This window comes from Nipponia nippon, unplaced genomic scaffold (genome assembly GCF_047370975.1).
Source record: "Nipponia nippon isolate SJK-2023a ecotype South Korea unplaced genomic scaffold, ASM4737097v1 scaffold_7, whole genome shotgun sequence".
NCBI lineage: Eukaryota > Metazoa > Chordata > Aves > Pelecaniformes > Threskiornithidae > Nipponia > Nipponia nippon.
In genome coordinates, this window is record NW_028262391.1 from 37,980,983 (window position 1) to 38,008,113 (window position 27,131).

At 37.1% G+C, this 27,131-nt stretch overlaps 1 protein-coding gene across 9 annotated transcripts in view; it reads right to left on the bottom strand.

The window, feature by feature from the left end:
* Positions 1–258: 258 nt before the first annotated feature.
* The window catches only part of ADCY7 (adenylate cyclase 7), a 68,066-nt gene continuing 41,193 nt past the window's right edge, over positions 259–27,131 (bottom strand). For all 9 annotated transcript variants that reach the window (XM_087739777.1, XM_087739781.1, XM_087739774.1 and 6 more), the window contains 21 exons: positions 26,921–27,032; positions 24,077–24,204; positions 23,670–23,828; positions 19,926–20,058; positions 18,427–18,612; positions 17,459–17,502; positions 16,524–16,604; positions 15,406–15,478; positions 14,494–14,591; positions 13,672–13,756; positions 11,885–12,022; positions 10,593–10,655; positions 9,953–9,991; positions 8,388–8,551; positions 7,062–7,143; positions 6,330–6,485; positions 5,473–5,619; positions 4,920–5,027; positions 3,998–4,112; positions 3,301–3,425; positions 259–3,183 (listed from right to left, as the gene is read on the bottom strand). In XM_087739777.1, coding sequence (XP_087595903.1) covers positions 3,037–3,183; positions 3,301–3,425; positions 3,998–4,112; positions 4,920–5,027; positions 5,473–5,619; positions 6,330–6,485; positions 7,062–7,143; positions 8,388–8,551; positions 9,953–9,991; positions 10,593–10,655; positions 11,885–12,022; positions 13,672–13,756; positions 14,494–14,591; positions 15,406–15,478; positions 16,524–16,604; positions 17,459–17,502; positions 18,427–18,612; positions 19,926–20,058; positions 23,670–23,828; positions 24,077–24,204; positions 26,921–27,032 — 2,383 coding nt within the window. In that variant the 3' untranslated portion in view covers positions 259–3,036. The remainder of the gene's footprint in view (positions 3,184–3,300; positions 3,426–3,997; positions 4,113–4,919; positions 5,028–5,472; positions 5,620–6,329; positions 6,486–7,061; positions 7,144–8,387; positions 8,552–9,952; positions 9,992–10,592; positions 10,656–11,884; positions 12,023–13,671; positions 13,757–14,493; positions 14,592–15,405; positions 15,479–16,523; positions 16,605–17,458; positions 17,503–18,426; positions 18,613–19,925; positions 20,059–23,669; positions 23,829–24,076; positions 24,205–26,920; positions 27,033–27,131) is intronic.

The following is a 27,131-nucleotide window of genomic DNA, read 5'->3' on the forward strand; positions in this document are numbered from 1 at the left end:
GGCTCACTCTACGGCGGCTCATTTCCCATCACTTACCTTTCAGATAGCGCAGTAGAAGGCCACAGAAAACTGAGTAGTGAAATTACTCTCTAGCTGTTGAATGCAAGTGCGTCACTCTACCTCTTTCCCACTTACACAAATATTGTAAAAAATATCAAGTTTACTTTATGAGTCAAACCAATCTCCTTAACTCCATGGGGTATAAGAAATATGCTTCCTTTTCATGGGAATCCTCATTAAAATAATTGCAATACCAAACAAGTTTCAGGAAGTTTTTTATTTAATGGTAAAACCAAAAGTTTGTTCTTTAAAACAGAGTGCTAATTCAAGACATTATTAGCTCTTCAAATTAGACGCAGTGCCATTTTTTCAGTTTAAGAAAACAATAATGCTATAAGGAAGATTTTTCTAACAAGGTTATTTCCTCAATATTAAATTTCACAGTTCGCTCTCAAAAGGACTGCTGAAAACAATGATTTAAATACAGTTGCTTGTTAAATTGATCTTCTGTGGTGGGATATAGCTCTCATATCATACAGTTCCAGTTCTGATGAGGAATTAGAACGTCCTCCTCAGGTACAACCCCTTTTTCATTACACACAGTTTCTAACTCTCCAAGTCTGCCTGGCACAGTACCCTGGCATTGAGCGAGCACTGCAAGCGCATCGTGTCCTTTTAAAACTGCAACAAAACCCTGCTTCTTCCAGTCTGAAAGCTACAGCTCTTCATACCACTTCTGTAAATGCGGTTACGTTGCAGTTACGCACAAACGAGTTACTAGCCCAACAGGCAATATAATGTAAACAAAAGCATTTCAAAATGCTGTTACAGACAGCGAATTTTCTTTCATAGAGAACTTACATCTACATTCCACTAGGTCTGTGAACAGAAACACTTCAGAGCCAGCTCTATCTATAGGCATAATGCACTTTTCAAAATATATTCATGAGGCAAATAGCCACTTTACCTAACATACGACATCAAAGACTGCTGAAAGGAGCCTTTGACACATGCGTGGTCCTTATGAAACAATAAATAAATACCTCAAACAAATGCTTGCTGAGCATCTGTTACTACAAATATACAACATACAAGAGTAGCAAAAGCTGTTTGGAAGTTTATTCAACTACAACACTGACAAGACACCAAGTACGAAACTTCCTTCTTCAGCAGAGTCCACGCATGAACCAGACAACCTCAAACTAAGGTTTTCTAACGTGCTATTTTCTGTCGGAGACTTACTACAAACACAGTTTTGACCTACCAAACTGACAAAGGCTAGAAGCACAATTTTTAATCCACAGCTGGACAATATTTAGATTTGTTCCTGTCTTGAAACGTACTCGCTTCATCTTCTAAAGAAATTACACAGTAATTAGAAAGCGGCAGTGATGCATAGGACTGCTTGTTAAACGCTTTTCCAGTATGGTTCAGTACTAAACTCAGAACTATTAGTAAATGCTGCTTTGTTTGTAGAAGAGTAAGGCTTAACAAAACAGATGTTGAACTCATTAATCACCGTGCTGTTCAGTCATACTACATGTGGTGCAGCGGGGGGAGGGGACCCATCCTTAGTTAATACGTGTCACTGGGCACAAGGGGTGAGCCTGACAAAGTACTATCCTCTCCACCAACAGAACACAGATTAAGTGAGTGCAGTACGTAGAAAAATGCTAATTTAGAAATTAGCAAAAGCCATTAACAGCTTAAAAACTTTACAAACTAAACTAACTTACAGCAAGCTGATTTCCGTGATCTTCTTACTAATGCTCTATGCATACTTTCAGTATTGAGGCTCTGCTGAAACATTTCCATTATGAATAGGTTTTTTCCATACATCCTTTTGTAACCTTCAAAACCAATTTGTTTCATAAACTGCATTAACCTTTAAAGGTATATAAGCCAGCCAGTGGCTAGTCAAATTGAAGAAACGAGAATAAAAAGAAAAAAAAAAACAAAACCAAAACCCACCTCAGATGCGGTTCTGTTTATACAGTATCTGCTACTGTTCCTAATACTATCTTGTTAGTTCTGTTCTTCAGTTTCCAAACAATTCAAACCAGATTATTTTTCCTTCCGTAAGTGCCCTCAAGAATGCAGTCAGCACGCAGAATTCCTGCCGGGTGTCAGCGACACCAGGTGTTACCAGAGCCTGCGTAACCAAGCGCGCAGGATAAACTGCAGGTGCTCGGTCTCCTCAAGATCGGGTATATTTTTTTGGAATTTAAAGCCAGAATTTTGAAGACATTCTCTTACATGACTGTATAAAATGCGCATGCAGATACTAAATACAGAGGCACAGAAAGACAAAGGAGAACGTGTAACATAACGTAAACACTCCGAACCAGATCAAAGTTGTTTCCGAACAGCTGTTGGTCACGAAACATTTGCGTAATACAAGGTACTACTATGGAGGAGGCGAAGAGAATAAAAAAGTGGTCTGATGCTGTGCAATCAATTTCTTTTTCCAAAGGAGCTCAGCACAATTATCATATGACATATTTGAGCTTACTCGCATTCCTCTTCCCGTTACTCAGCCACCTTTTGCTCTGAAGTCTGTTTAGCATTAAAAGCAGGACATGCAGTGCGCAGAGCATCATCTCACACGCCTGTGACAAATGCAATACTGTAAGCAGGTGTGCGTCAAAGAATGAAGCAGTGGAATGTTTTAACGTGGTAGTAAGTTCTACAGTGCATCCACAGACGTTGTTACTGGAGCTGTTAAGACTCCTGCAGTGCAGGTAAGGAAAGGAACTAACTGGAAATGCTTCATAGCAATTCCAGGTAAATCCTCAAATTATTTCAGGAAAAGGTGGTCTTTTTCAGACTGGTGGTTGCGCGTCTTCTAGGAACTTTTCAGAACTTCTTTTCTTCCAAAAACAACAACAACAAAAAAAATCATTCTCTTATCTTGAGATGTAGAAGAAATAGGAATAGTATATATATGTTTTTACAATAACATCCTTCACATAAGGAGGGAAATTCTAAGTCTTCACAGAAGGAAGGCAGTCTACTTTGATTAACTTCATCGTAGCCTCAGTTCAGTCCCATACCTTGGAATTTGGCAGTCTCGGTGCAAACAAAGTAAGTCCTCAGTTCTCCCTTGCCTTTGACATTAATGAGTCCCCTACATTCACATGAATATCCCAACTCCTGGAGTATTTTACTTGTTTCTTCTGTGACCTTTGTGTGAAAAGAATTGGAAACTCTTGTGAAATTCCTCTGATTATTCACATTTTTAAAAAAATCCATAACCAATTAGAAATAATTTCTCAGACATTCCAAGGCTCATATGTTTACCTGGATTTTCCCAAGCTCCCCTGTACTCTCCATTCGGCTAGCAACATTAACAGTGTTGCCCCAAATATCGTACTGAGGTTTCCGGGCACCAATCACACCAGCAATCACAGGGCCGTGATTTATCCCTGTATAAACAAAAGCAGGTGTCATTCCTGAAGTAGAAAGTTACGTGATATATCGCTTCATTATTAGCCATAAGTCATGTGCTTCAGGGAAAAAAAAAAAAACAAAAAACAACACAAAACTTAACCCTGCAACGCAATTCTAGCAATCAGTATTGCCGTTGTTCTATAAATATTAGTACTAAGGCTCAGAAGCGGTGAAGTGACTCATTTGTTGTAAAATGGGAAGTCCCAGACAGAGCTAGGGCAAAGTTCATGCCAAAGCAAAATTCTTCCTTTTCTCCTTTTAAAATATAGAAATAAACATTTGTATAATGACAATACTATCTTCAGTCAACAGTTAATAACAGGATACCTCCTCTCTTCATCTGCCCACCCGTGAAGGAGCTCAGCATATGTAAAAAGCTAGACTAGACAACACAACCTTCAGCTATTCAGCATTTTATAACAACCCAAATACTGTGTTCAGTATTAAGAAGGGCTCCACAGCACTTAGCAATTTACCTGAGTCATCCTACCTCATTTTTAATATTCACGGAGCTGCAGAGTTCACGGTCTTCACAAACCGAACTTACCAATACGTAAGCGGAAATTGTTAAAGGAATGTCGGTTGATGCCATCCAGTTTACTCATCAAGGCAATTCCATATTCCACCATAATCCCAATGTGAGCATGCTGTCTTTCCTTATCCTACACAATTTATAACACATATTAATGATCAAATTACAACAGAGAAGGTTGTGTCAGGCTACTATTCCAAACCAGCACTATTGTTGAATAAAGTATACATTTATAACGATGAGACCACTCATCCTTGTAACTGTGCAGAATTGCACAGTTCAACAAACAATCAAAATGGATTTTAAAAAACCACATTAAATTAAATTGGAATGGCTAGGAAGCAACAAGCATGATATGATTAAATTTTATAACCAATTTATGTCTGTCCTTTAGGATTCCAGATTTAATTTTACACATTTTGTATATATTACACATAATGTCATACACAAACCTGCTGTAGTGAAAGTGAGCCTGAGTAGAGAATTTGGTTTTAATTCTTCTGGGTGACAAACAGTTTCAGATTCAGATCTAATGTGGCACTTGAGGATTCTCTTTTTATGCCAGTTCTCAGGTATCACAAAAAGCTTACTGTCCAGTTCTGAGATAGCCTTTTCTTTGGCAGCCATTCTTTGACTTCCCTGTTATTAGAGCTATTCTGTTATGCATCTAGAAATGTTAAGCTACTGGAATCAAAGATTAAAGATGTAAAAAGTAAGCTGGGGTTACAGACTTAATACCCGCTTAGGAAAAAAAATGGAACTAGGAGATAAGTAGTGAATTCAACAGGAGACAATACACTTCCATCATCTTTTTCCACATTTCAGAAAGTCACTCTTGGTGATTTACTTGCTCTTTTATAACACATTACATTTTGTTACTTTGAAATGCACCTTCGTACACACAGAATACCGAAGGCAGATTTCAAAGACAACATACCTGGTTGTTCTCTTGGCCTGGTGTAACACTGAGACCAGCTGCTGCCATGTAAGTGCTTCCAATGGTTTTTATTTTTTCAACACCACTAAATTTAGGTTTTAACAAGAGCTGTTTGAAGGGAAGGAAAATAGAAACTTGAGACTTTAATACCATATTTCAGTGTGGGATTTAACCAGAAATCTTAATACTGTCTACAGCAAGCATGAAACATCTCTAGGAATACTATCAATCACACGAAGGTTAGATAAGAAAGTACTGAGGATTAGTTTCACAGTTATGCTCTACCTGCTCATAGCAGAAATAAAAGCACTGAAATACAGAAATAAAGTCCCGAAATTCACGACTTTCAAACCCTACTACTAATGCATTAGACGATGTAATTGAAAAACCCCATCAGATGGGATTATATCTTTCAAGATTCCAAGGCTGAACTCAGAATATTAGTTCAGCATAACAGCCTTTTTTCCCCCGTCTAATGCTCACAGATCTAGTGAAACATTTTATTTTGTAGTAAATATGTAATCCAGTCCATTTTTGCCAGAACCTTAATTACCTCATCAAAATCAGCAATGATTTCATTTAACAGCCGCAAGCATTCCAGGCCTTCTTTATTGACATCACATTCAGTATAAAACACCTTAAAATCTGGCACCGATGCAAACATGACACAGACACAGTCATAAGATTGATGGTACCAGTCCTACAGGAAAACAATACATTCAGACATTGTCAGCAGTCACCTTCCACCATAGGTATTCAAAACGAGGATTATTGTTTGTAACCAGTAATCAAATGACAGTTTTCCTATGAAGTCAACTACAGTACTTTACAGTGGGCATCTCTTATTTTATCAGAAACATTAACAAAGTTGATTTGCCTAAGGAAAAGCTGAGATATCTTAAAGATTCTCATCTATTCTGGACAGTGCCAGACTTATGACTCTTACCATGGCTGTGAAATCAGGAATATTTATTCTGATGACATCCTGGCAGAATAAGATGGATGTCTTAAAAAAAAATAAAGCATTATCGATGAACTTCTCACTGGGATTGTTACCAAGGAGATACTATTTGTTCCTCAACTAACTTCTTTAAAAAGAAGGCCTACCTCCTCTGGTAAAATACGGTCTTTGGAAAGCAGTAAATCCTTTTTAAATATTTGCCAAACTCGAACTGTGTCCTGAAGCTGAACTACCAATTCTGAAAACAGATTTCAGAGACTGATACTAGAAGTTCGCATTTTTTTTTGAGGCCATCTGGATAGCAGATCCTTGGGTTTACAAAGATCTTGGAACACAAACAAGGGGCAAAGAGTGCAGAACCTTATAGTCTTCTGTGTGCTTGTTAGCATGACGTTCTCTGTCACAGAAGTCCAGTTTACTGTCCTTCACATAGTAGAGATTAAACATACCTCATTTCGTTTTTCACCAATGAAATAGGCAGCAACGTGTGCTGGAAGTACATTTTCCAGCAAAAGCCTGTTAACATTCTCCATCGTTTCAAACTGTTCATGTTCTTTTTTAAACTTATTCTTCCACAGACAATCCAGTCGACAGTAATAGTCAATCTGCAAAGGGACCAAATATGATAAATTAAATCCATATAGTATCTCGCTGAAAAATATTAGTCAATTTATTCAAAAAGTGTAGTAGCAAAAAAGTTTCTTTGAGGCATTTTAAGCCTATGTAGTTACGAAAAACATGCTTTGAGAATGAAGGTCAGAAAAATACAAAGCAGTCAGTGTGAATTAATGTCATTTGGGTACCATCAGGTGTATTTACCAAAATGACATTTAATAATGTGGTGATTATTTTTATCTTGAATTACTGCCTTGATTTAGGATGAATATTGACATATAAATACAGATAGATCCAAATTAGAAGAATTTGAAAGTTCTGACTTCCGTAATGCAAACACTATTGAAAAATGTCAAAATTTCCCACCCTTTCCCAGTAAAAATTTTTGCACTACCTATAACCAAGTACAAGTAAGTACATTATCTACAACTAAGTACAAGAATATAAAAAAAGATTAAAATATATACTAATTTAGTGCAAAATTTCAATGAACAGTACTTTTGCTTTTTAGTTAAATCAACATGCTGCAAGTGAAAGAACTAACCTATTGCTTTTTAAGTACATACCTGCTTTGCAAGTAAAATTAGGGTTATGTAAAACAGAATCAGGTATAAACTAGTCATTTTCCTTGGCTCTTTGATGAAAAGACTGAAAACAAGAAAGCAATACAAAGTCATCTGTATCGTTTAAGAAAATCCACATGATTGGGGGGGGCGGGAAAGAAGAGCATAGTAGAAGAGGGTGTCATTGTTCAGACATACACCACCAATGCCATTGTTCATTTGTGCCAGTGGCTGGCAGGTTATAGGTCCTACCCTAATAACAAGAAAAGATTATCATTCAGTTCAGTATATGAACTGTGTTTCATGTAATGACGAAATGGGTGCTGAAACCTCATGAAGTAGCTATTGTAGTGAGATGTTCAAGTAAATGTGGCTTTATCTTAATGCAGCCATCTTCATTTCCATTGAACTGAGTTGCAGCTTTCCTCCCCACACCGCCCCACAAAAACACAGCCAACAAAATCCTGAAGTAGGAAAAGAAACTTTCTTATTTGTGGAAGGAAAGATGATAACAAATAAAAACCTGAATTGCTAAAACAAAGACAGCCATTAAATCACACCTGTATATAGGTCCATACAAATCTGAGACGCCACTCTCATTTCATAGTAAGGTCAGTCTGTCTTACCACATCTATTAATTTTCACAAATGCATCAAACTAAGTTCTCATTACATTAATAGCCTGGGATTAAGAGGCTAAATTAAGAGCTCATTTAGGCTTTTTTAAGCTGTGCTGACAGCTCACAGTTAGCCTCTGCGACATAAATTTATCCTCATCTTCAGCTATGAGACTATGCTGAGAATCTGAGAAATAGACTTACAAATGAACAGTAAAATCCTTCCACATATGGTTTCTCTTAAGTATTTTTATGGTTTCTTCAATTAGATGAGGTAAATCGATGTTACTTTTCAAAATACGTGCAGTTAGTGAGGTAAGTAAATGAAAAGTTCACTATCCTATTGACTAGCAAGGTCTCACAAGCACAGCTTGAGCATCAGACTTTTAGCAAAGCTTTTCTTCATAGTTTAACAGAAGATCAATCTTATTATGAGATTAATATTCTACCCTCTATTCTTTAATGTAAGCTAAGATTCCAGAGGTCTCAGAAGCAATATTACAGAATTTTTCAGAAAACACACACTTTCTCTGGGGGGGTGTGGTGTGTGTAATATGGTCTAATATGATTTCCATGTCATTAACTTTACAGAAAGGATGGTAATGTCTTGACTTACTGGAATATTGAAATATCAAAATCATGTAAGTGTACAAAAATCTAACGCCTCCTTTAATGAAACATTATTGTCAATTATAAGGAACTTTACACTGCACCTGGTACGGTTGTCACAGAGGTTCAAGTTTCCATTCTGAAGGGTATTAAAAATGATGAGGTATACAGTCACAGCAATGGACAGGAGGAGAACTTTGAGTTCGAAGCTCATTTGAAGAAATACCGAGCAAGCAATGAACCCCAATATGCAGCAGTAAGTATAATACTGTAAAAGAAGAATTTAAAGAGCAGTTGCATTATTCAGGCTTTATGCATAAGAGACTTTCAAACCATAGCAAATGCTCTAAGTTCATGATCACTGTAATTTAAATAGAAGAAATTACCATCACTTGCTAAATACACTTAAAGCTTTATTTTTAATTGCACTAAAAGGCTGAACTTAATACTTTAGTTTACTTGTTTGTTAAAGACAAACAAAAATATTTAAACAAAAAGCATCATACCAACATAAGCAGTGTCAGATAAAAACTGAAGTGTGTTGAGAATTTATCTTCTGAAGTCTATTAATTTAAGCAATTATTTATTTAAAGGTCCAAGACTAACCTAAAGTAGGTTCATAGTCCGGTGAACAGGCTCTGAATGAGGAGCTCCAGCATTCTGGTCCTGTTTTTGTCAGTGCTCCCCCTTTGTAACCTTAAGCAGATACCACACTCCCATCTCCCCCACCTGTAACATGTGAAGGCCCTGACCTGTGCTCCAACCTTAGACACAGTTCCTTCATAAGAACTTTGATGCTAACAAGCTTTATCAAGCTAGAGCCATTATTCAATGGAATTACTGAAAAATCTCCCAGAGGAATCACAGGTCAGGCATGGCGTCCAAGGTCAGCACACCGCTGGGAGCATTAAAACTCTCAGGTGGTACAAAGTCCGTTGCACAGACAGGATTGCTCCCTGCAGCCGCAGGCACAGGTATAAGATACTGAGATAGCATACTTCAGTCTAGAAACAACTCCAAAATTGCCTCAGCTTCTGCTCCTCAAGAGTTTATTTCTCTTTATGTACAAAGCACAGTTTTTCACCCGTAACAGCACAGACCTACCACAGATCTGGGAGATTCTTAGCTAAACAGTTAACGTTTCTGCTGAAGTGAATGAAACCAGAACAATTTATGGGGCAACTCAGGATCAGAGGCCGTATAGTAATGTATTATACCAACTCTGTCATCCTAAAGGCATTGAATCTAACCTCCAAAAGGTAATGAACACTCACAGTTATAACCCTGAAGCCAAATCTCTGAAAAAGAAACCGCTACATAGAGAACACTGACACAGGTCTGTTGGCCCTTTCACTCTATCAAGATACTTTACTGGAACACTTGCAAGTACAGCTCTTATCTCTCAGACTTGAACGTAAACATCATCCTGTTCTACTGCTTTTTCCTCGAAGTTTTAGATCTACTTTTAAGTCAGAACTTTCAAAAAATTGCAAAGCCGTACTTCAGCACAGCAACAGCAGCTGAAACATCTTGATTTCATGAAGAACTTTTCTGCTGTCAGATACCTAAAAAAGCTGTGTTTTATACAGCAACAGAACCTGCCAGTTGTCAGTAATACATACAATATTCAAAGATCTGGATTTTAAAGTAACATGTATTCACTACTTACAGTTTCCTCAACGCAGGACTGAGTTGTGTTTCCAAAAGGCTGATTTACAGACATGCAAGAACAGAAAATTACCAGATGAGTACAATGTGCATGACAGAGCTGTAACTTATCATTTGTCATAAGGACTTGAATGAAAGGGTCCTCACACAACCTGCTGCGCATTGTTCAAAAACATCTCCATCATCTAAAGGGGCAGCAAGGTGACAAAGAGGCATCCCAAACATTTGGATGATCTCAAAATAGGATGCTACTTTGGAATTAGAGAGATAAAAAAATGAAACCCTCAGAAATAATCCTTTTGTGTCATTAGTAAGTGCTGAATCTATCCTTACAGAAATGCTAGAGAACACCTTTCAAAGGTGCTGAGTAACCAGAATAAGCCAAAACTTCAGCTTTATCCATGAGCACTCCAGACTTTCGAAAATCCCTAAAAGATGCACAGCAAAGCCATAGCTAATGATAGAAAATATCCCTAGAACTGCCTTGTGGCATGAGTAAGTCTTTGTGTTCAACGATTTTAAAATTCTATCTTTATAAAAAGATGAAAAGATATCAAAATGCTGCCATCCCTCTATATTATACACACCATCCAAGACTCTTTTCATTTTAATCTTAGAAATTAAGACGGTACTCTACTCACATAGATGGTAGCACTCAGGTCACTTGATCCAGTAAAGTTTGCAGGTTTGTTGTTTTCAGTAGTCTTGAGTTATTGAGGGGAAAAAAAAAAAAAACAAAACAAAAAAAACCACCACAAAATAACAACAAAACCACCATACAAACTTGTTAGCAGGTAGTCACTAATTTAAAGTTTTTCCTCTGTATATTACATAATGAGTCCTGATCTGACTGCCCTTTCAGTGCTACTGCAATATAAATGTTGAAATACAATGATATCCCATATAGTTGTATTAAACATATATGCACACACAAGGTGCAAGAAGGTTAAAATTGCCAAGTGTTTACTTACTTATTTTTTAATTTGGGGTAACGTTTCACATTATAGCTATGCTAATCTAACAGCTAACTGGCACAAACATGTGGTTCTGTCTCACCCCCCAGTTTCACAGCTGCTCTTCCTGGTTTCTTTTAGGCTGTCCCTAGTGGTGTTCACTTGACACCGCTGTGAGTCAGTTCAAGGACCCATGCCAGCAGAAAAACAACCCTACAAAAGAAAATTAAACATTTTCTGCAGTATAGCTTTCAGAATAAACTCCCCATGAAATCAGAAGAATGGCAGACCAAGCACGTGGGATCAGAAAGACATCACCTTTAGTAGCTGGCTATCAGATAGGTTTAACTGTTAACATGATGTGTCACATAAAGCTTGTTTAAAAAAAAACCACAACAGAGTGATGTTGAGCATGACGTTACTCCAAAGGGTTGTTTTTCAAATGTATGTACCCTAGGTGCAATACAATACTCAAAATTAAAAGACAGATGCCATTTGCATCTTAGTCTAGCAGTAACTACCCACCATGTCTTTGGTTTTAAAAAAGAGCCAAGCTATATTCTTCCCTCCCCCATCTGCATTATTACTAGCTAGTGCAAATAGCACAGTAAACTGCTTAAAACTTCTACCCACTACAGCCAAACATTTAAACCCACATTAAAAAAAAATGGAAGACCATCTTAGTGATGAGGGTTACAAGCAATAGTAATTATAAATGGCATCTTGAAAGGAAGAAAAAGTAGTGCAAACTACAACTCAAGCCTATCACATGTACTTTTAGTTCTACAAACTGGGATTTTTTACTTTTAATGCTTTTACATGACATCGTGCATTATCCTTGTGTAAATCAACTCATGTTGCGAATCAGACATTAAAAAAAGCAGCAAAAAGCATGGTACTTGATGAAAAGCATACAGGAAGTTACTTAAACTGTGGATGTTACAGTAAATTCACAGAATAAAGATAATGTGATTACTTACGAAATTAAAAATGGCTATAATCAGCAAGGCACCTATAGTGATGACCGCTAAAGGAAGCCTCAGTAAAGGCATTGTTTCCACCTTTTCTGAGATAGCACAAAGATGGCGCAGGCAAGGCCACTGTTCTGGGCAGCACTTCTGTAAGCAAAATTAGTTTGTTTCAGTAACATGGATAATGCTTTGATACACGGGAAGAAATATTTCTAAATATAAAATACTTTTTCTCTGCAGGAGAGTGTCAAGAGTCTTCACTGGAATCCTAATTTAGAACTCTGAAACTAGTCATTCAGGTTAAATGCCTAATGCCTTTCCACCACTGAAAACAGAGATAATGCTTCCTTATTTCAAAGAGGCTGGGTACTAAAATTTTCTGCATTTCTGCTTTAAAAATACAAAATTATGATCTGATTGATTCTAGAGAAATGTTACTAAAAATATAGTAACAACCTATGTCGTATTTTTTAGTTATAGAGCTGTAATTTTATATTTGGAACTACATTTTCAGATGACTAAAATGAAACCAATCATAGACAGTCCCCTTTCTTGCCATCCTTACATCCTCCATTTGTTGCTATAGAGAAAAACATCTAGTAAAGCATATACTTTTAACGATTGCAAGCATTATTCAAGGACGCTACACCAAAACACTCCCACCATAAAACTCAAGTCTGATGCAATTGCAATCTTGGAATTTTCTTTTTCTCTTCTCCATGAGTTTTTACATACGTAGAAACCATATGCGCATACATATACACACACCTCTCTCTCTCCATAGACAATATATATACACACATATATATAAAAATCCATCCACTCATATATATATAAACACCATACATATATAAAATCCATACATGCCATCTAACTGTACTTTTAAATTAATCATAAACCTTTAACCCATGTACAGAGTGCAATTTTTTTTTTTCTTTCCCTTTTACACAACTTGAACCTGGCACTGTAAGAGACCGTTTCTGTGGCAGTTTTCCTGGGAGACCACCATCACCACTCTGCAAGATGATAGCGGCATGTTCTCAACAGAACATGAGAATTCCCTCTCACCCTTGGCCTAGCACAACATAGATTTGATGAGTGTAAGGAACTCTCTGAAATCCCTTCCCTCTCCCACCCCTGCCTCCAGATAGTTCTTGGACTGGAGAAGGATTTTTTTTTATTTTGTATCGTTGAACTCTATGTCACTATGGGCTGTCTCTATGTCACTTTCTACTTTTAAACAGTAATTGCATACATTTAATAATGCAAAGAAAAAGGAACTAAAAATGCAAAGTGTCCTAATTGATGTAACGGTGAATTTGGAATTTTAACAGCTATGAAATCATTGCCAATAAATTATTCATATGTTTGTAATTTTCATGGGGCTTTATAAATGGTTATGAAAACCAATCTTGCATTCAAACTTATTTTGATTCTAATATTGTTTCCAGTATAGAAAATATCAGGATTTACAACCAAAATTACTATTAAGGACAAACATAAAAATAAAAATAAACTTTAAAAACCCAGCCCCACTCAGCACATGTTAATAGCTTCCTCCTCCCTCCTATCCATCTATTTTGGCACCCAAATAATTCTGAATTACAGTGAGAATTTTCAGACATGAAAATCTGTTTCAGGCAGTGAAATCTTCTGGTAACCTGAGGTTCAAGGCTCCTGTAACTCCTGCTGAAATTAACAGCTTAATTCATCATCCTAAAAGATAGACCAAGTTGCTGAATTACATCCATCCACTTTCGAAAAGTTTTTTGTTTTCTTTTTTAAAAAAAACTTACCATAAATTTCTCAGCAAAGCACACAAACAAAATAAGTACAATGATGACTGCAACAATGCCAAAGGAAATTCCTAGTTTTGCAGTTCTAAACAGAAGAGAAAGCATTAAACAAGCCAGTATTAAATGAAAAAAATTTTCAAACCGCAATTCAGACTAATGTTTGCTAACAGTGTTTCTCTAAATTTAAATAGAATTTTTCTTCTAATAGTACTGGATGACCATAACAGTGCACAGGTTATTGTTGCTGTGTTGCACAAATACTACTTTAAGATATTCTACTCCTCGCTGACAGCCTGAACCACTACCCCATGCATAAACCACATGGACATTGCACTGCAACAGCCATAAAACCCAAATATGTCAAAAACTTCAGAATTATCAAACATCTGCTTTCCTGGAGGCATGAGAAGAAGCTCAAGGTTCCCTCCTTGTATCTCTACAGACAAAAGGATCACTGAGCACACTTCAACCAGCTAATCCCATTTTTCTATTGCTCACTCAATGTGTTTACAGTAAACTATTCTTATAAAATAGTATTTCTCACTTAACTGACCATCTCCCTGTGTGTATTAAGCAAACACGATATTAAAGAAATATTTCTATTTTATTTTCATACTGATATCTAGGCTCTTACGCCAACAACGTGAATGCACTCCTTTATTAAGGGGTAAATTAGTCCTAAGAGGTATATGTTTCTTAAATGTAAACCCTCAGGAACTCCAAAAGACTTTAAAAAGTCTTTTAAAGTCTTTAAAAAAACATGAGTTTCACTTTAGCTATTGGTTAATTTGAACTATAAATTATTAAAATACTGACACTTACTTTGGCATTATAAACATCTGTATCAGAAATATACAGAGGAACACAAAACTGGCACATGCGAAGTAGCTCTTCAGTTTTAGAATAGGAATGGTGCGATACTGAAACACAGATTGTAACAAATCTTAAGGATAATTCCACTTTCTTTTTAAATTCTGTTACATTTTTGTGATGACACATATATGCAAATTTATACTGTACTATTAAAAATATACATAGAACTAAAAGAGAACAAAAGAAAACCATCAAATAAAATTCACTTCAACATCTGTCAAGAAAACAGCCCAGTCCAACGGATAATTTCAAACCTAGAGGGAAATCCACCGAGTATGTAAATCAGCACTTCACAGATACATGTAATCAAAATCCTTCTAAAAAAAGGATATACACAGAAGTAAACTCAAAGTATACACACACACACACACACACACACACACACACACCAGTAACTACATACAGCACACCGCAGCACAGTAAATTAAAGAACAGTTATTCGAACAGAAAAAGTACACTGTACCTAACAAATAACAGTATTATACTTGCAATGAAACAACCATAGAAAGCAAAGTATTTCCATTATGGATGCAGGAAAACTTTTTTTTTTTAAATCTCATTACTTTTGAGAGAAGTTCTTCATATAGTGAAGACGCCAAACTCCTACTAAATCCCTTATGGCAAGAATTTAACCACAGATTAGAGACAATCTCCTTTAATCTACAGAATTCGCATTCTCAAGGAAGAATGACCAACTCAAATCATGAGATCTGCTTTCCATTAGTTACCTAAAACCTCTTTGGATGTGCAGTCACCTCTAAAATCCAGTTTCAGAAGGAAAACACATGGTTTCAAATATATTCTTATACAGCTCTGAAGTGCAAATCAAAGACCAAAAAGGATTATTTTGCTCTTACCAACCTCTTTTTCAAGACTGGGTTCTGCAAAAATCAGTGAAAATACCCAGAAGTCATCCGATTTGCCACACCACGGACTGCGTTCAAAGAGACACACGTTACAAAATGTACGCAACAGGAGAGTATGCAAAAGCATTGTTGTAGTTGAGACTCCACAGTATACAGGGTGAGAGTGCCACTGTTTTACACACATTTGACAGTTCTGCAAGGTCTTTATGTTTCATAGCGTAACAGACAAGCGGTTATGTTTTTATGTAGCTGACAGGCAGATCCAGAACACTCTCACAGACAGCAGCGTCTGCCAGGTACATGCAAAATGTAACCCCAGACCTTCCCTAAGGTTTACAAATAGGAAAGTATAATAGCAGATGTTAGAGATGGCTCACAGCCTCCAAAAACTTCCCCTAAATGATATCAGGCCCCTATTAGGAATAGTTGAGGTACAGTGATAACAGCCTTGCTATAATTTAGACAAAAGAAAGGGTTTTTCTTCTCGAATTCACTGGTTTACATTTCATAGGAATTTAAACACTGTATTTGAAATAAAAAAAAAACCAAACCAAAACACACACCAACAACATTGCCTGTGTTTGTCTGCTTTTAAATGCAAATATAGTGCCAAATGCACCATCTGCTACTGACAGACCATTTACATTCAGTGAACCAGACACTAAAGCAATTTTATTATTACCCCCAAAACTGTGTTTTGACTTTATACGCAAGTTTTGTTCAGGACTGCACCTATTTCCTGACGCTTCTTATTTTACTAAGCAGAACACAGCATTAACTTCCTATCCCATCCTACACTGCAGTTCAGCTCATTATTTCGGACAGTCATAAGAAACAAGGCAATTATTTTGCTATTTCATAGTACTACACCGCATTGAACAGCTAGACTAACCATTGGCTTTTTGCTATAATAATGCAGTAATAATTTCATTATGTTCAAATTAAAGCCAAAAAGGAAGTAAAATAAGTAAAAAATAAAGACCAAAAAAAAGGCATGACAAAAATCCTGGTAACTTTTCATTTTTGAGAAGTAAATTTTATATCTAGATCTAAAATTGCGAATGCAGATTATTCTCAAAGAAAAGGTGAAGAAAAAAATAAAATACTGCATACTTAGTTGAACTGAGACCCTCAATGGTTGACATCATTTCATCATAAATATCTTCCTCTATCCTTCCCTTCTGAGACGAATTTCTGAGAACAAAATAAAGTCCATGTCACAAATGCTATTCAGAAACAATGGCTACAGAGGACCGTACTTTCTCAGTACACAAGTGGGATAAGCTACCAGGGAAAAGTTAAACAAGAATGCTCCAAACTGCTAAACATATACATCCATAAGCACTTTACTAAGCATTTCTCTAGTTACTCAAATCATGCATTTTTCAAGACAATATTTTGATAAACTAAGAGAATGTTTCACAAGTGAAAATCATCTACTTAGTTAACTCAGTGGTACAGGTACCATTGTAAGCATTTCTACATATAGTGCCAATTTTTTATTACACTACAGTGGCATACATTAATACTACTAATCAAAGACGTATCTTGTATAATAGAATATATATTTACTTATAATATATATTTACTTATAATATTACATTAAACTGTATTTATTTTGTACTATAACATTTACAAACAAATCTAGCATCTATGACTAAGAAAACTAAAAGCTGCACAAGTGGTTACAATGTATACATGTATACAAAATATAAGGTGTTTTGATTTGTTTTCCACTGCTCTTTTAAGTCTCTTACTCCCCTACTCCCTTCCGTCCTGCTACAGCCCATAAAGTAAAATGCAACTTGAATGACTGAAGGGCCAGTGAGATGAAGGGGGGGCGGGGAAGCTCCTTTTAGAGTCTCCTAACAATAACAAACCTGAATTGAGAAGTTTTTTAAAGGCCAAAGATTTAGCTTAACCTTTCTAATGCAGGAATACCATACACACAGCGATTAATCAACCAAAAGACCACATGCTTACAGTACACTGAACTGCAAGAGGAGCACAGGATCACGTATTTTAAAAAAAGAGAGTACTTGACAAACCTATCAGAAGTTCTCTGGCGCCCGGTGGAACACAAAGGTATTTCCTAAATCAAATGAGGAATTAAGAACCAATTACACACTCAGTAAATGGCAAACAACTATTGAAAATAAACTTCAGAAAGCTGCCAAAAACATTTTTATTCACAAACAAAAATCAAGAACCATTCTCATATAGAAAAGCTTATAAAAACCAACCCTTTCTAGCAATGTTTTCTGCTTTAACAAGTGAGCGTTTTCTGACTAAAAAAATTGTTAGAAAATAATCGAACAGATCTTCCCTCTTATTTTTCTCCACACGCTGAAATAACTTACATCAGCAGTGGCAAGTAGACTGGAAATCACTTCCACAAACCTGAATGGACAGATACCTAATTTAAAATTTACTACAGCTATCTGTCCACAGAGAGTAGTACAGCCTTGCTTTGCCTCCAGAAGCACACACATTTCCTCCTTTCAACTTTCAGGAAGGGCAGATGGAAGGAAAAATGAGTTTTCTTAAATTTAAAAATCCTAACAATGTTAAGAATCCTTAATCTTAAAAATTCTTTACTGATAAAATCCTGTTTGCAGGCAGAACACGTGGAGAGACTGTTTATTTTCTATACAGTTTAAGTAAATTTTGAGTGCATCTGGAGTCTGGGATAAATTATCTTTTTTCCAAAACCACACGTAGCAAGCAGGACCCCAAGATGGAAAAACGCCAGGAAAAAAAAAAGAGAGTTTCTAAGTTTTACTTTGAAGGTTTACTAAGAGTATAGCATGCTAGAGATTGTCAGAGTTTGAATACTGTTAAGTTCTGACAGAAATAGTCATTGCACAGATACCTTCTTAGTTCTGTGTACACATTTAACACCAAGAGTAACAGCAGAAATTCAGCCACAAAAACCATGTCAGGTTTCGAGTTTCACACCATAGACATGAGGAGCAGCGTGCAATTATAGGATTACAATCCCTACTTCAAACCTCACCTTTCTTCGCCTTCCTTGTGAACTTGAAGAGTCACTGCTCACACTTTCTCTGTGGTTCAGGTGGGCAAAGGGCCTGGCTGCTCCCCAGGACTCTAAATACCGTGTCATCCTAACAGAGGCACGCATCTTCAGCCCATCATTAACTCTTGTTTTAGGGAGATGATTATTTGATACGCATTGTTTGGACTAAACAGAAAAAAACCACGCTCTTCTTAGAAAACAGAAGATGATACAAATTACAAAGAAATGAAGCTCTGTGTACTTCAGTAGTTTAGGACTATATAATCTAGCTATTTAGTAGGACTCCAAACACTTATCAGCAGGGTGTCAACCAACCTCGATTCCTTTATCTCATTTAATTAATGCAAGCTAAAGCAAATCATGACATAACGAATTTGCTTCAGCTACCTTTACAAGCCTTCACTTGTAATACTGCAGCATTCAACCTTCCTGGTTTATTTACAATGATGCGAGAGATCTCAGGATCTTACGAACAGATACAATTTCCTTACAGTCAGCATAACAGCAGGGGAAAAAGATTCCCAATTCCTGAGCTAGGGCGTATCAAAACAGCGGTTAGGAGGAGGATCCCACAAATTACAGACTTGACATTAGATTATATCCCTACACCACAAGAGAAGAGTCAGGCAGTATATACAGGCTATACAGCAATACCCTTGTGGGTCTACAAGGAAGCTAAAACTACAGAATAAACCAATGCATCAATGACTGGTTATTCTTTAACATTTCACAGGTATCTTCAAGTGAGCAGGGACCATTTTAATAGACCTAGATCCTAATTCTAAGAATATGTGCTGTGTACATGTAGGGGGGGTGTGCAGTGTTGAGTACATAAAACTCGCAACAAAGATAAGTGAGCTCTTGCTAATTAAAAGTGGCTCTATACTGTCCCTTCCTGTAAAGATCCTGAAGGAAAGAAGTTTGTCGTTTTCATTCTTTTTTCAAGTATTTTACTCGTCAACCACAAGCCGATTCAAAATAGCAATACTTCAGGTGTTTGCAGTTACCAGGCTCTAAAGGGGAAACCAACAGTTGCTAAATTTACACCTTGAAAAGAAGGTGAATCTCACATCTAAGATAGTGAGGAAGATTATGTCAGAAGCTATTTTACAAGGGATATTTTATCTGAAAGTGGCCACACAGTACAGATATTCTTTCATGACTTCATCTCACCTTTTGACCTGGATTTGAGACACACACTTCACGCAAATACATAGTCAAATATGTATTTTTACTCTAAGTGGACCACGTAAGAGGTTTCAGCATAACGCTTATTACCTTCAAGCTAATAGACACGTCATAAAACAGGAGGATGTGCTTTCAGATCTGAAGTCCCAAATCCAAGCTACTCATGACTCATACCATGCTTTAATGCTGCTTCTGAATAAAAAAGGTGTATGCAGCACCACAGACTCCTATGTACTCAAAATGTATGTATATATTTGAATAAATATACATGTTTAAAAACATACACATACCCTTGGATCAACCACTAAATAGGTTTTGATATTCATGGATTCAAGGTAAGGATCCCTCAGGTGTCCATTCCCTTCTTCTACTTCATAAGCTTTGCCTAGGTGATTTAATGTTGCTTCAGTGATGTGTACACGGCTGAGAAGGGGAGAAAGAACAAGAGACACAAATACTTACAGAAAGGTCACATTAAGCATTTCATTTACATTTCAATAGCCACTGCTGACATTTCTGCTTTTCAGCCATCTTGTGCTTTGGCAGCCAACAGCAAAATCCTGCCCGTACTTAAAACAATATTTGCAATCCTTTACTGCAGTTCTTCATCACACATCTTTCATAGCAAGTATGCTAAAACACACTTCCCAGAATGAGATAGTACCAGTATAAAATTAAATTGAAATAAGCAGATACATATAAGAAATAAGAAGAAATGTGATCAAAGGACATCTGATGACTGGCAAGACAGACTCACAGGCAGGTTGTTTCAGATGGCAAGAGCTGCAGGGAAAGCTCACAAACGAAACACAAGCGAGGACTGTCTAACACTAGAAATGCATGAGGAGGGGAGGAGACGGTTACAAAGTCTGGACAAAAAAAGCTAGAAAAGGTTTTTTGTCAACTAGGAGGATAGTTCTGAAAGCCTGTCTTTTCTGATTGAAACAATCAGAGGAGAGCATAACACAGCAACAACAGCAACACACTTCTAAGGGGAGCAGCTAGTATTTTTCTGTACCCATTCACACTTTCCCTTAAATGTTATTTAGTTCAGTATCCCGAACCACGTATTTCCATATAAGTTATGAGTAATATCTTTCCATAGAATTTCTCAACAAGAGACTTGAGTGTGTTCATAAAATAGCATTTCTTTTCTTATATTCTACTTTCTCATTGTTCATCTTCCCACAGCTTTTCTCAGTTTTCTGTGTCATGGAGGGGTTAAACACTGTGCTGTCGGTCCTACAATCCGTCAGCACAGAGCTGGGAACAGAACATTTCCAGAATGGAAGCTGAGAGTGTGCAGCGCTCCTGCCTAACTACAGAGAGCAAGGGGATCACCATCCCATCCGCCTCTGCCACCTTACGCTGCATGTAGGTTTGCCTGAGGATAATTTAGCCAAGACCCAGAGACCACTGGCTGTAGCTTCCCACAAAGCAGAAAGAAGAATTCCTCAATACTTTTGGAGCCAAAAGGTAAGAATTTTGGAACATAGAGGATGCATGTTTTTATTTGTTTACTGGTAATTGTCTCAAAAAGCTGTTTTTTAATTGTTACCTTGATTATGCAGTTTTGCAATCGAGGCGAACCTTCAAATCTGAAATTTTAAAGCTTGCTCTAAAGCATCATTTTCTTCCGTAGAGACTGAGGCATACTGAGTGATGTCTGTATTAACTGAGCCTTAAAACACAAGTCAGGTACTGCAGCAAGTTTTCTGTGGTTCTCTACTTATCTCAAAAGGCAGTATGTTTGTTCACTATCCCCCATTTTCCATTTTACCAAGCTTCCTCTCCCCTCTTCCCCAAATCACACACTGCCGGAGTATATTTCAGATCTTACTGCAAACTTCTTCCCATTTAAATTACCATGCCAATGATTTCTCAGCAGTTACAAATGCTTACTGGATTCCAGGATCAGCACATAACCAAAAGCTGCTACTGCTAAAGCTGCCTCCCAAAGGCAAGCTGTAGCGTGCACTATTGCACTTACCATGCTAGTACAGAATACCTAACATATTGCACTCAATTTCCTATGCTAACAGGCCTGAGAATAACATATTCTGATCTTTCAGGCATATGCGTATTAGAGAGAACTGGACATAAATGCATTTTTAATTTTGGTTTTATGCTAGTCCTTTCTGCTTTACTAGTGTATTACATTGTTATGAATGCAAATAATTTTTAAAATTGGAAAGAAAATGAACAAGGATACTCTGTCAATGAAAATAAAATATTTATAACACTAGAAGTTTTCCTGCATCCTTTCAAAAGTCTTTAGAATTCCTTCATTTACAGAAACCCAATATAGATATACTCCCTATTTTAAATAAAAACCTCAAACTGCTCCTAATGACAAAACTTCTGCTTCCAAAGGAGCAGGACTAGCTAACATTGGAAAGGGGAATCCCAGGCACACCATTTTTCCGCAGAGCAGGAAACATATAACGTAACATTTGCATAACGAATAGAAACCCTTCCTCCCTGTGAGGCTGGCTTCCACAAGTGTAATGGTTCCTCTGGCTAGCTTAGAAGCACGTGATAAGCAAGTGCTAGACATGTATAGAGATAGGAAGTATTAAGTGTATGTTTCAGAAGCAGCATGCCAACCTAAACCAGTTTTATTCTTTAACGGATTATCAAACGTAAGCACAAAGAACGTAATGGAATAATCAAAGTTTTCAAGTTTAGGCAATGGTCCTAAACGTGACTAAGAAAAGTATGTGTTTGTGCCATATTCAGAGTCATGTTGTTCGCTTTACCAACAAAAGAAACTTTACAACTCTGTATTCTTGTTTAATCACGCTGAGTCAACACACCAAAACACTCAGCCTGGATGGTATTGCAACCGTTAACCAAGCTCCAATTAGTTTCCTTTCTGTTCGGTCACCAGTGCAAGAAAATAATTCAATATTCATATCCCCTTATCACTTTGCAGAAACTAATTTTTAAGTTACAAGCATATACCTGAAAGCTGTCTGAGGAATTGAAACAATAAGAAACCCTGTAACGTCCCTGGTTAGAATCACTTTCCAAGAGAAACCAGTACTTTAATGCTTAAACATAGACCCATGTGAATGCCATTCAACTAATAAGTACTAATTTGCACAGATTACCAAGAACCTACAAAATCATGGTCTCATTTGGGAATGGAAAAAGAGAAACCTTTAATACAAAAAAAAAAAAAAAGTTTCATAGCTGAATTCTAATCCCCAAATTCAACTTAGAAAATAGAGAAAAAAAAAAAAAACTTTCCTAAACAAGGAAAATACAAAATGCTGGTGTTTTTTTAAAGCATTTATATTCGTCCTTTTCAATGAGAACCTTAAAAAAGGCAGCATGAATATCAGGCTCAGCCCCAATCCTCTGCACTGCTGAGCAGCACATGGCAAGTTAAATTACTGCGTTGCCTTAGCTCTTCCACTCAGGACCACTCACTTTCCCTCCCGTTCTGCCCATGACAAATGCTACACAGAGAGAATACTCAACAACCAACACCTCCAAACTCTCCTTGCTTGGATGCTCCTCATCAGGCTGTATTTTAATTTCTGAGTTGTGTTTTTTTGGGGGGTGGTGGTAGTGAATATAGAGCTAATGTGAATATAGAGCTAATATAAATCAAGAGGGACTGATCAATATTTTAACAGAAACACTAGGTAAATATGCAGCTTTGCCTTGTCGACATAAGTAGCATATCTATTCTTTAGCTAAACTTACAAATATAGTATTATCCCTGTGCACACCATGAATTAACTAAATCAACATAATCCACTGCTGAAGATGCACAAGTTCCTCCAATGAAGGGAAGGTCAAGAAGCAGTCACTTTCCTAAGAAAAGAATGTTATAGTTCATTGAAAACAGAATCGGAAGATATTAACATTTTACAGTTCTGGTAAGTAATATGTTTGGTTTGTCCTATTTTCATCATCCCATTATGAGGATTTGTGCCACGGCACAGTTACCAATTCCAGAGTCATAAATCAGGATTATGAAAACCATGGCAGAGTGAATCAGCACCGACGGGGAAGATCCTCACCCAGGTACGCCCGCGGACTCCATGCGGTTCGCTAAGGACACATCATGCGACCAGACGTCATACTGCCACTTCCGAAGGCCGATTACACCGCACAGCACGTTCCCTGAATGAATACCAACCCTCATGTTGATATCCACTCCTGTGGCTTCTCTCACCTGCCTATGGACAGAGGAGGGTATTAGAGCACAAGTTACACTTTTGATTCTCTCCTCCTCCTGGACATCTGTTAAGGTTTAGTCTCGTTATACGCTTAGCGCAAAGACAACAGACAAATTTATGAACTAATGCGTAACTATCCAACTACAGCTAATAAATACACTTTGAATGTTGACAAGAAAACTAAGAATGACTTTATTCAGTATCTTCATAGCCTTGATGCATTAAAAAGTCCTCTGTGCTATACTTACTTTATTGCTTCACACATGTCGAGTCCCATTTTAACACAGTTCCTGGCATGAACCGGTAAGGACACAGGTAGGCCTGACACACAGTAGTAACAGTCTCCCAGGATTTTTATTCTCATGCATTCATTCTCCTGTGAAATTATGGTAAACGTATTTAACAGGAAAAAATAGACTGCAGGTAGGCTAATGACACCAAAACTAGCATTTGTCTATATAATTTTGAGAAAGTCAGGCTTCATTCAATCCTTGTTGAAGCAAAGCTTACTTCTCTTTTCCCACATCCAAATGCCTGGATGTTGCTCACCACAGAAATGATGGCTTCAAGCATTTCTGAAATAAAATCATTTTACTAGTTTCTCACTTTATTTTTGGAACTGTGTGCAATTGAGAAACTATAAATAAAAATAAAACTGTCACGGAATTTACCATCTAAAGGATGAAATCTCCTTATCTATCTTTTAATCTTCGTCTTTATTAACATCTGAATTATAGGTAGTTTGTTCACCTTTTCCTCAGTTTTTGCATGGCAGCCTCATAAGTAACATTGTGCAGTGTCGTAAAACCTGCACAGAATTTAGGGAGAAGTTAGGAAATAAGATGCCCAACCTGGTAGCTTTGCGGAAGCAAAATGATTTTTTTTGTTTCAGATATGATTGAAGAGGAAGCCAGCACACACTAGTTTGCTATTGCTAATAAAAGATAAAAATTTAAAAAAAGGCAATACTATCTGGCAGCAGAAAGCTTTTTCCTAACTGTGCAACAGAGAAGACTGCTGCCCACGACTGGCTGGAGAGAGGAAAGGGGAAGAGCAAAGAGCTCCTCATACTGTCTTTTGTTAAAACATTACTGAGGAATTTTAACTACAAAGGTTGCAAGCAAGCCAGCGCTAATTCTGCCAGGCTGTATAGTGTTTGACTGATGAGTAAAGATGGCTTAATTTGGGCCAGCCGACACCTTCAGCTGCCCAACTGTCCCTGCTGTGGGAACAGCCCAGCAATTCTTCAATCAACACCAAAATCGGCCCAAATCAGCAGCAATTTACCAAACTAAGCTGTTCTCCCTCATCAGTCAAAGCCTTAAGAGAACATCCATCATTCTCCACCATCTTAAGCCATCCAGTAGGTTCTGAGCATTGCAGCAAGCAATAAGCTTAGACAGCTCTGTGCTTCAGTTTCAGAGATCAGCAGGGAACCTAGCCCTAGATGAGAGCTGTTTGACTTCAGTATCCAGCTCAGTGTCCAGGTTAGCCACTGACTTTTATTAGGTAAACTGGAGCCTACGACATTTTTACGTTATGGAAAACATGACTGAGAGTACTCCCCAGAAGAACAAAAATAGAACAAAAAGGAGGAATCTCTTCTTACGGCTCAACCACAGAGTTGTGAAAGACCTTGACTCACTAAATCCAGACATTTTTTAAACAGTGCAATTTGCAGACAGGAGTGAGAAATTAAAACATATCACTCAAAATCTGGAATCTTTTCTATTTTTGTATCTGAGGAACAGCTGCAAAAAAAATGACCAACCTCAGCTTCCACTTTGGCATAAGAAGTTTGTGGCAACTAAGATGACATGACTTATTCTGTGTCTCCTTGATAGCTGCTTCGCAACAATATAATTACAATACAGTTAGTACAACTCTCTTATTTGCCAGTACTTGAAGTTTTAACAGCAACTGAATTCATATAAATACAAAGATTAGCAATGTCATTTAGTCAAAAAGGTTAACTAGGATTTTAGCCATATTCAATGGTATCCACAAAGGTTTAATTAAAGCAATTTCACTCCTCTGCTATATTAATAATTTTAGCGTTTTCCCACTTTTTCTGAAGAATTTTTAGAATTTCATAAAAGGCAAGATTTTCCAAGTCCATTAATTTTCTAATTTGCATTCAGTATACCCAAATATAGTCAACTATGAAATCGAACCAACATCTTTAAACCTTTGGAAGTTTTGATAGGTGGTCATTAGTCTTCACTTATGCTTTACCAATGCTAAATTTCTAGAACCAGACTGTGGGCAGTATTTCTTTTTATGATGTCATGTAGGATGCAACAAAATGCAGCATTTATTTTCCCAAAGCCATATTTGCCTCATAATACTAACGGAAAAATCAATGGATATGACAGAACATATATCCAAGATTAGAGTCAGTTTTAGAGGATAACAGAAATCATCACACAGAGTCAATCATGCAAACATGTATATGATACCGTCCCTGTAATCTGAGAACTCAAAAACTGAGTTTGTGATTACAGTTGCAAAGAAATTAACCTCAAGCAGCACTTGGAAGTGGTAAGAACTATAGGCCAGCCTGAAGGGTCAGTTGTGAGGGTATGTCTTAATACGGACCATTTTCATTTACTTCCCATTCTTACACTTTTCTGTAAGTATCCATCACTAATTATCACTCCTGAGCTAAAGAGCTCCTTAGTCTGATGCAATATGACTGAATTTATGAATTTAAACGTGTGCCTGAGAGTTCTCCATTTGTAAAGCCAACAAACAATCCTTCTAACTGAACACAGCAAAGCTCCTTAATAGAGTTTGTATATAGTACCTCTCACAGCCCTCTTCAATCATTTATTGCCATCAGACAATTCCCTGAACAATGCAGATAAACCTCCAGACTCAAGAACTGGAATTACAGTAACTTGCTAAATTTCCAAGTTCTGTTTTAAATTTTGTTTTAATGTGATTTTGCTAGTTAGCTTTAAAGCAAAAGCAGTCTTCCCTTCCTGACTTCAAAAGCACTAACACCAACTGCCTTCTGTCTTGCGGAAAAGGTGACTTCTTTTTCCAATGGCAGCCTTTTTCCCTACTGCACAACAAACTGCAACACCTACCTTTGCAATCTGATCAAACTTTCCAAAAAGTTCATTCAGCATCACTACTAGTTCCTTAGGAGAGCAGTCACTGGCAAGGCGAGTAAATCCTACAATGTCTGCATAAAGAATGCTAGACAAGAACAAAAGGAAAAAACAACATAATTGAGATATGAAGATATGTCTATTCCACAGTCAGCTTAAAGATTAAAATGCGTTTAAGAGAAAGCAT